The sequence below is a fragment of the Fundulus heteroclitus genome, chromosome 11 (assembly GCF_011125445.2).
Source record: "Fundulus heteroclitus isolate FHET01 chromosome 11, MU-UCD_Fhet_4.1, whole genome shotgun sequence".
Taxonomy (NCBI): domain Eukaryota; kingdom Metazoa; phylum Chordata; class Actinopteri; order Cyprinodontiformes; family Fundulidae; genus Fundulus; species Fundulus heteroclitus.
The window spans coordinates 21,524,150-21,533,934 of record NC_046371.1 but is presented as its reverse complement, the minus strand read 5'-3'; the positions used below and the strand labels follow the sequence as shown (position 1 = coordinate 21,533,934).

Genomic DNA, 9,785 nt, shown 5'->3' with positions numbered 1-9,785 from the left:
CTGTAACCGAAAGTGACCTCAAGATGGCTGGATCTGATTCTGGGATCACTTAAAGGAGAAGGTCAAAGATTCACTGGGATTCAAGACCAATATCTGCAGTTTATGCTATTATTTATTTATTTATTGGTAATCCTGAGCTGAACTAGCAGCCAAAAGGGACTTCAAACATGGAGACATATTTTAATACATCTGTGTTCACTGTAAGAACTCGTGCCATGTTTGTGATTTTGCCCACCGTGTCCCCATGCCTTCTCCAAGCTCTAATCATCCTCAGTATGTCCTCCTGTGTCAAGCCTGATTGTCTTCCTGCCTCCCCTGTTTGCTGCTTAAACACATCTCATGCCAGGTTAACCCTGCGGGATCATTTGCCCGATTTTTGCCCCCGAACTTCCCCTTCCCACATACACTGATTATCCGGATGGCACTTAAGATGATCTTAAGAGATATTCCTGCCATGTGTGGTGTGTTAAGCGGTCTTGTCTGCTCAGAAGGACGTCAGGACCACTCCAACCCTCAAATCGTGGATATTTAACATGTTGGATTGTCTTCACCTGATATCCTAGCACGTGTGGCGTTCCTGAGGACAAACGAGCACGCTGCGTGTTGCATGTGACGTGTGGCCAATCAGAAAGGTGAGGGAAACCCAGAGAAGGAAAAAAAAACACACCTCACCTCTATATCAGATAGATATAGAAAATGTGGAGCCCCTGTTTGCGCTGTTTCAGCTTCTTTAACTACTTCCATTTATTTAATGCTTTTTCTCAGCTAAAATTAGTCCTAAAAATTTTGCCATTGTTCTTCCTCCTTGGTCATGTTTATTTACTCTGAACTCACATTTAATCTCGAGAGGTTGAGATTTCCCGTCCCAACATCTGAATGATGTCGGTTTGTGTGTGTCGTGTTGTGCTTGCCGTTTGACTGGACACAACACACTGCATGAGCAGATCTGTTATATCTACTTATTTGTTTTTTTTATCAGGTTTTGAGAATCGTTCGAGAACTTTTAAATTTTGCCGTGTGAACCGGCGGGCGTCAGTCTCTCTGCCAGATAATCAACTGCCTTGTATTAATAGATGTCACGTGGTCCTTCTCTGCTCTCAGTTCCCTCCTTGTCTCTGACCAAGTTCCCGCAGACTATTCCCTTTTCTCCTTGATGCGATTTTTCTACCGCCTCTCTAACAACTGGACACTGACCTTTGCTGCTCCTACTGACATCCAATCCTTGCCTATTGCCTTGGCTACGTACCTCTGCACCTAATTTTCAACACCTATTTAACAATCTGTAGTAGCTAAGCTCAAAGGAAGAAGTTTTTGCTCCGTATGGTGTTTCAAAACAGAACCTTTTTTTTTTTTTTTTGAGTCATTATGGCAAGAGTATTTGTTTTGATATATTTTTGGTGCCCTAATATGAGCCCTGTTTGGATGAAAGAAAACGGAAAAGGTTTTTTCTTATACTTTGATGACGTCACAGAGTCGGCAGATGCGATCTCGATATTTAAGTGTCCGTAAAGAGAACCAGCAAAGAGACATGAAGCTAGAGAACGTGAATCTGCAGCTAAGCATGCTAAAGTTAAGGCCACATGGGCTCAGATTGCTCCTTCTCATTGAGCCTGAGATGTTTAATGCCCATCCAGATAGATGAATGGATATAAATGGTCTACAGCTCATTTATCGTCTTGTACTCAAACTTGAAATACTTACTTTTGAGGGCACATAAACACAGAATCAGGCACGAACCAGCTTTACTGAGAACAGAAATCTTAACAAAAAACAATGTTTTGCTTTGCTTTTTAATTTCCTCCTAATGAAGAGAGACATAGTGACAGAAAACTTATGTTGGCTATTGCATTTTTTTTTTTTACAAACATTCAGAATCAAATATACAAAATAAAAGTAAGGTAAAAGTTCCATGAGAATTAAACAGAACCATCAATTATTTTTAAAATCCTACATTTTTTTGTGCATACCAGGGACTACTACTTCAGAGAAACAGTGATCAGTTATTTTTTACATTTGTGGTGGAGTTTCACACGTGAATTTATCCTATTGAGACAAACCAAAATTGCCTCTAGTAATAGTTTGAAAAGTCTTTGTGTTAAAATGTAATCTAATAGATATTTTGTAGCACTAAATAACACAGGCTGTACTTTTACTGAACATAAAACATAACTGTCCACAAACCTTTCAGGAGGTTACTTTCTGCATCTTACCGGGTAATTTCATTAAACTAACCTGAAAAGCTCAATAAAAAGTTCCAGAAAGTACCTATGAAGTTCTGGAACAGGTTTTGGAAAGTCCTTTCTGAGTTCAATTACAAGCTGTAATATGTTGTATGGTACCAAATATTTGAGCAACATTGTCAGGGACACATTAATGCTTCTCTATCAGTGGGTCTCAGTTATTGGTTGCAAGCCTCCTGATCTTCATTGTAACAGATTTGATGGTGTACGGCACGCCACTCTGCCGCCAGGTGTCCCAAAGGATGTGTGTCCTCTTCCCTTTGTTCAGGTCCTCGTCTTCAGGGCAACCGTTGAGGTTCGCCAGCCCGCATTGGTTGAACCACCACCCTGTGTGGTTGTGTAGGATGCTGCAGCTCTCCACCGTCCCGTTGGCCAAGCTGCATGAAGGGTTGCACCCGTCGTTGTCCACGTCCGAGGCGCTAAACGGAGCCGTGTCCTGGTTCTGCTCCTGATCGTAGCCACGAAAAGCATCACCTACACAGAAACACACGCACATAACGCCGCGTAATCGCTGACTTATAAGAAACAGTACACAGTTAGGAAAGAATTGCATTTGTTTGACTTCTATACCGGCGCTGCCTGCATATCTGCCCAGGTGGATTCTGAAGAACTGGGTTTCGTTATCAAGGCGGAAGTCATCATAGGATGCATAGGACGTGACATCGTTGTTGGACACTAGAGCTACGTGAAGTTGGAAGCGAGCATCTTTCTGGTTGACGATGTGAAAAACCTTCTTTAGACCCAACCAGTGTTCCCCTACAGACGCAAACAAAGAGAAACGTGTCAGGATCAGACTCCCCGAGATAAATTACAAATAATCCAACTGGAGAAATAATCTGAATTGATCTTTTCCCTTTCTTGCTGTTTTATAACTTGATAAATAAAAAAGGTTTTGAGGTAAACCTCTTCAAAATAATGAACGCATCCACAACCTGCAAGGTTTCCAAAGCCATCGACGTAACCAGCCCAGGATCGTTTGAAGTCATTCAATCCGTCAGTCCTCCTCTGCATCACGGTCCACCCACCTTCCATGTAGTCCATCTCACAGAAGACCTACAGAACATATTTTTTCAGGGTCTGAATGATGATATTAGCAGACCGGAAATGACTAAGTTCATTTTGTACCTCGAAAGAAGAATCCGTTTCCTCTGGATGGATTATGTAGATACCACTGGGGATCTTCGGGACAACGGACGTCAGGCTGTCCTTGATGTCGCTGCAATCTCGTCCTAATTGATAAGAAAGATTCAAGAAAAGGTTTTGATCCATTGTCACTAACGAAGATGTTGGGCTACCTTTGGGAAAATAATCACTTTGAATACTAACAACACCTGTTTACACATCTGCCTAGGCTTAGTGAGTCACGCAGTTATTAAATCATTGAGGGTTTGGATTCTTTTGTTACCTGATTTCACAGTATTTCTCACGAGCAAAAGCACCATTTCTTCAGAAATTTAGTTAAGCACAGAATTATTCATACCCCTAGCAGATTCTGTTTCGAAATTGCTTTTATTCAACCAAAAAGTTTGTTACTGATGGGAAATAAGGCAGGAATATCTCAAAAGACATTGAAGCAATTAAAAAGTATAATCAATAAAAAACAGTTTATATTCATATGTTATTTAAAATGGCATGTTAAAAAGGATTTATACCATCCTTGTTAATCACAGGAAAAACCATTGTGTGCATTACAGCAATCAAACCTTTCTTATAACTGCTGAACAGCTTTTTGCACGTCACCACAAGGATTTTGACGATTTATTGTTGATGATGAGCTCCAAGTGTTTAGCGATTGGAAAGCCTTCCTGCCATCACCCTAATCAGTTTAACTCAGGACTCTGGTTGAGCCTCTCTAAAATGTCGACATGAGATAAGATTCCCTGAAACCACCAGGGGAACGGATAAGTTTTGGCTTCACATTAGAAATATTAATTATCCCTTCCATTGACTAAGATTCGCCTCTTCCTTATTAGGTTTTTGTAAAACTTTTACATCTGTTTCAAATTATCTTCATTACATATGGTGCCTTCTATGATATTCATCCTTCTTGAACCTTTTCACATTTTGTCATATTACACTGATCACAAACTGAAATGTACTCATTCAGACTTTATACAATGGAAAATAACTAAATAGTGCACAACTGTGTCATGATACAAAGACAATATATATATATTTTTTTTCTATTTTATAAAACTAAAATCTCAAAAATGTGGTTTGCCTTTATATTCGGGACAACTGAGCCTCTACTTAGTAGAACCACCTTTCGCTGTGATTACAACAGCGGGTCTTTTGTTGGATCTCTCATCCCAGCTTTGTACGTCTGGAGACTAACATTTTGGCTAAAGTCTCCGTCCAATTGGTAAGAAAGTGTCTGAAGGCATAAATCACAGTTGATTTTAGAGCTTGACGTTTACTGATTTGACCATGAGAATGAAAAATTAATGTGCTTTGTTTTAATCTAGCTGATCATCTGTCCTTAAAGGTGAAGCTCCACTGCTGCAGTCTTGAATTATTTGCAGCCTCTCACAAACTTTCCCAGGTAACCCAATATTTAGCTGCCCGTGCTGAGGAAAAGCATCTCCATAGCAGGATGCTTCCACCATCAGGCTTTATTGTGGAGACAGTGTGTTCAGGGTAATGTTCAGGGCTAGTTTTGGTCAGAAAGTCCTTATCTGATCAGATCACCTTCTGCTGTGCTCTTTGGTCTTCATGTTTGTTCTTTGATTTTCTGCAACAAAACTTAAAACGTATGTGGCTGCTCTGGACTGTTGTAGAGAGGTGTATAAGGGGTTGAATACAAATGCACATAAATCCCATTTATGTATCACATAAAATCCCCCCAAAAAAAGCAATGAAGTTTGTGGTTGTAATGTGACACTTTGGGCAAAAGTTCAAAATGTTAACTTTGTAGCACTGTGTGATTAATGCTGGAACCTGTGGGTTACCGTGGGATTGCACAGGTTTTATGGAGTACATCTCGCTGTTGCTTCTCTGGACCTCGGAGCTCAGCGTCTGCACTTTGCTCGTCAGTTCTGTGACCTGGAAACGAGACACAGCAGAACTCACAACGGGCCCGTTCGATCCCTTCACAGACTGCAATAAGCCAGAAAATCCAAACCAGGTTTCACCTGACTGCTCAGGGCGTCCAGAGCTCTCTGCTGCTCCTCCATCACGTCCCTGATCAGTTTCCGGGTGCTGCGTCCAAACGCCAGCAGAGACTGTTGCAACTGGCCTGCAGACACAGAAACAGACACGCCTAGCAACACGTGTCGATAATAGAGCTAGCAAAATTACGAGAGCAGAAAAAATAACTTCACCACAGATCGAGTGTTTCTCATCCCGGAGGAGCTTGACGGCAATGTCACATGGGATGGAGCAAGCATCGTGATCTTTGGCCTGCCTAAAAGCCTTTTGGTCTTTGACCGGTGCGTCAGACAGTTCCTCACTGGCAGTCTCTGATTGGTTTAAACGTCCAATGATACCTTCAGTCTCATGAGAAAGAAACAGAAGAACACATAAAGTTTGATCAGACAGCATGCTTTGGTCATGTCTTCCTGCTATACAATGAAATAACTGGTTACATAAAGTAGGACTGGACGATATAGAAAAAAAAAGCATATCGATAAAATAGAAATCAGATTGATTATCGATAATTATCAAAAAATTAAAAATATATATATTTTAAGTGCAGTTCTAGCCATTTTATGATGTTACTTAATGACCTATTTTTTTTTTAAATAAAGGTCACTGAATTCAAACAACCCTTTACTCACCCTAATTTGTACCAAAACACATGCTCTCTGAACTCTTAGAAACTTGGTGACGGAGCTCTCCTGGGTTTGCAATTGTGATTGGCTGCGATTGGTTGGAAGGATGTAATAACTGTAGTATTAACCTACATAAAGACTAGAATGCAAAAGGTAGGAAAACTGTTCTTCTATTGAACTTCATATTGACTCCTTTTTTCGATTTGAATAACTGGTCTATCGATCGATATATATCGTTATTGAATTATTGTCCAGCCCTAAGATAAAGTAACTTTGGAACATTCTCACCCCATTTTTTTTTTAGTTTTGCCACTAAATGTTGCTGTTTGTTTTACAAACTGTGCTTCATAATGTTATACTCAGATAATAAACCTCAGATAATAAGCAAATAATTGAAAGGATACAAGAGAGCTTTAAGTTTATTTAAGTAATCCAACAAAGGATTTTACTGGCAACAGCCATACATTAATACACAGTGGTTAAGTACCTGAGTACAAAATGACTGGTTTGCAGAACGGAAGTAGGCTGGTATGATTAAAGGACATGAACTGGCAAAGAGGTAAATTAACCTGGAGCCAGCTGAGACAAATATTAGTTGGGATAAACATTATGTGTTATCACAATTCCATTAAGTTATCATATCCTGTCTAAGATTGTCTGAAGTGAAGATTCCCTTGGAGCTTCACAATTCATACATCTTAGATTAAAATATTGTGCTTTCTATTTGGGACTTCATAAAAACACGGTATTTATTGAGACCATCTATTGCACAAAAATTTAAAATAGTCTTTCTTACTTTCTATTTGCTTTCTAGGATGTAACTCATTTCTCCAAACACTGACGCATACATACAGAATGAAGCAGCTCTCAGGGTCTTGTCTGCATCACCATGCCCTCTATAAATCCCAACAAACATTTAATAACACCCAAAATTAGAAAACGAATAACAATTTTCAACATGCATATGATACGTACTGTGGAGAAAACCAGCTGAGGCAAGAGCAGCAGGAGGACAGTTGTTGACTGCATCATCTCAGTCCAACTGGGATGATTTCCTCTTGAAGCAAAGGGGCGGAGCTCGTTCTACCAGCAGATGCTTCTTCATTTATACCGATAATTCCTCCACAAATCTATCCACATCTACAGTTTATGCTCCACAACTCCTTTTTTGTCACTTTCTCTCACACGTGACAGTGGGAGTGACTTACAGCTGTTACTCCCACTTTCTTGTAAAACTCTCATTACGTCGTCCCTGTTTGAGAATGTAGTCGATAAAAGTCGGGTCGTGTTTCCCAGAAGGAGCTGGAGGTGCCGATTCCAGTTTCGTGTCGGCGTTATTATTACTCAGTGGTGTGTAACCAGGCATTGTTGTTTTAAGGGTTACTTCCTGACATCCACATGAGAAACAGATGTGGGTAAGGAAAAATGTGCAACTTGTTTTATTGAACCCCCTTGTCCCTGCGTGGGAGCTGTAGGGTGCAGATAGGGCAGCGTGTCTTTGTTCCTTGTGCTCATATTTCCTCCGATCCTGAACACTGAGTCATAAGTCTTCAAGACGGTCAGACCAATTACTCCAGTTAACTGGGCCTTTAAACAGCAAAGACAGCAGAAAGCAAAAGAACAGCAGCAAAGTGCCACGCAGAGGCCAGCTGGAGTGTGTTGCTTCCTTGGAAAATGCTGCCGTGAGTGCCAGCAGTAAAGGACTCTTTGCTGTTCTAGGCCTCTGTCTGCAGCCATGGTCCAAAGGAGGAATGTGGGGGGGGGGACCATGGCGCTGTAGCCTCAGGGACCCCCACATCTGTGCAATGTTACATGCTGGTCTGAAACCGTGTGCATGGCAATAATGGGTGACCTCATGAAAATCAAGGAATTAAACCAGTGGACTTAAGCTTTATAAGAGACCATACTGAACAAATCTCTTAATGTTTAGAACAGCTGAAGAAATGTCAAATCACACAGTGCTCTGCAAAGGTATGGCCCCTTGATTTTGTCACAGAGCATCTTTAAGCTTTGGTGTATTTTTAAACGTTTTATATTTCAGGGGATGGACCAAAACAAAATAGTAAGCAACTGTGAAGTGGTACCATAATGGTCAACGGTTGTCAAAGATTTTTCCTTTGATACGTCTAAATAAAATCCACTTCAACTAAATGCAGTATGTTGATGAGACATGACAAAGTGTGCAAAAGTTCAAGGGATCTGAATATTAGAATATTAGATTGCGTTTTTTAAGTTTAACTATGTTATCTCGAGGAAGGAGTCTTTTCCACCAATTCCCAAAAAGTCTAGTGTTCTAATGTAAGCTAGCATATTTTAAAGCAATTAAATTTTTGTTGGATTTTTTCATGCTTTTAACTACAATAGTCAAAAAGACTGCTTTTACACTGTTAAAATGAGAGCTATGCTGATGACGTCGAACAAAGAAGATCATAAAATTTTCAATACAGAGATGCTAGCAACAGAGAGGGTATGCTAGTTTGCTGGGCCTAGCTAACAGTCGTAGTAAAGGGCAAGCTGCAGCGTAGCTTTATTTGCATGGTGCTTCAATACTAGTAAATCTTTCTGAATGTGTCTTTTTTTCTTCATCTTTCAGGTAGAATTGCAAAAATATCCTTTTTGTGTTTTCATGTGTTATAAGGAAGAAACTGTAGCAAATACATAGTGCAAAAGTTAAGAACTGTACCAAATTTGACTTTTATCCCATTATGAAAGTTCATTTGAGTTAATGGCACAACCAACGGATAAAAACAAACAATGTCTGTGGACATTTCTGTTTGCTGTGGTGAATAGAGGTACTGTCTTATGTGACTTGTAGAGGGCAATGCTGCATTTATATCACACCCCAATATTTAGACGGTTTTCTTCTACTTGGTTGGTTTAGGGGCTGTACGAGGATTAGCTCACCCAGGGGCCCTGTACATGCAAGAAACCGTCACTGAAAACAGCTGTCCACTATTAATATTACTTTAAATCTTTCCAGTGGATACCAGTGCTCTCAACTTAACATTTAACAATCTGATGTAATTTGCAGAAATAAAATGAGGCCAATCTGTCATACTGTGTTCTTTTGGTGTGAATAGATCACTGCTAATTAGTTGTCCTTCAATGTTATACAGTTCCAGGAGGAGGTTAATAACTCTATTAATTATGGGGGGAAAACGGGATGAAAGAAATGTAATTTAGCATAAAAAATTAAGTGTTATAAATCTATTCATGTCTACTAAGTTGATCGCAAAACATGTCTTTATTTTCTTTCAGATTTTATTAAGCTTGGCAAATTGTTGCACGAGAGAAACAACACTCAGGTAATACCCGAGAAACATTAACAGGATTTAATTCCCATTTTGTTTTTAGAGAAATAACATGGAAATAACTAAATGAAAATACAAAGGAAGGAACTTTGAAAACTAGACACTGCCATCTATGTTCACAGGAGTGTATCACAGTAATGTCCAGCAATCTGTTGCTAAACTCGTGTTTCTGCATGCAACAAGCTATATTAACAAAGCTGGTCAGGATTTTTATCAATAGCTCAACTAAAATGTGACAAATGAGGCTAAAAGGTGTGGCAAAATGAGAAAATACTAATGCAATTTTAGAATACTGAATTTATCATCCTAAACATTAGCAGAATCACTCGTATTCTATCTACTGTATGCTGCATGGCTGTGCTATCTGTGTTTTAATTGCACTAGAGTACAATAGAAATATTCTTTATATTGTTCCACACTGGTGAAATTTGGTGTACCAGCAGCAAAGCGTAAGGAAACTAGAA

At 39.7% G+C, this 9,785-nt stretch overlaps 1 protein-coding gene across 1 annotated transcript; it reads right to left on the bottom strand.

Moving 5' to 3' along the window:
• Window positions 1-1,772: 1,772 nt before the first annotated feature.
• On the bottom strand, window positions 1,773-7,124 carry LOC105919830 (angiopoietin-like 5). The gene is made up of 8 exons (XM_012855237.3): window positions 6,986-7,124; window positions 5,561-5,732; window positions 5,372-5,475; window positions 5,189-5,282; window positions 3,366-3,469; window positions 3,173-3,293; window positions 2,811-2,996; window positions 1,773-2,714 (listed from the first exon to the last, which is right to left on the bottom strand). The coding sequence occupies exons 1-8, from the start codon at window positions 7,040-7,042 to the stop codon at window positions 2,395-2,397; spliced, it is 1,158 nt and encodes a 385-aa protein (XP_012710691.2). The 5' UTR covers window positions 7,043-7,124; the 3' UTR covers window positions 1,773-2,394.
• Window positions 7,125-9,785: the final 2,661 nt, after the last annotated feature.

Excerpts from the sequence above, each read along its gene's own strand:
- LOC105919830 (XM_012855237.3), bottom strand. The coding sequence starts at position 7,042 with ATGATGCAGTCAACAACTGTCCTCCTGCTGCTCTTGCCTCAGCTGGTT. Across the intron at positions 5,476-5,560 it reads TGAGAAACACTCGATCTGTG|GCCAGTTGCAACAGTCTCTG; the intron begins GTGAAGTTATTT and ends CTGTGTCTGCAG. Across the intron at positions 2,997-3,172 it reads TGGCTTTGGAAACCTTGCAG|GGGAACACTGGTTGGGTCTA; the intron begins GTTGTGGATGCG and ends TTGCGTCTGTAG.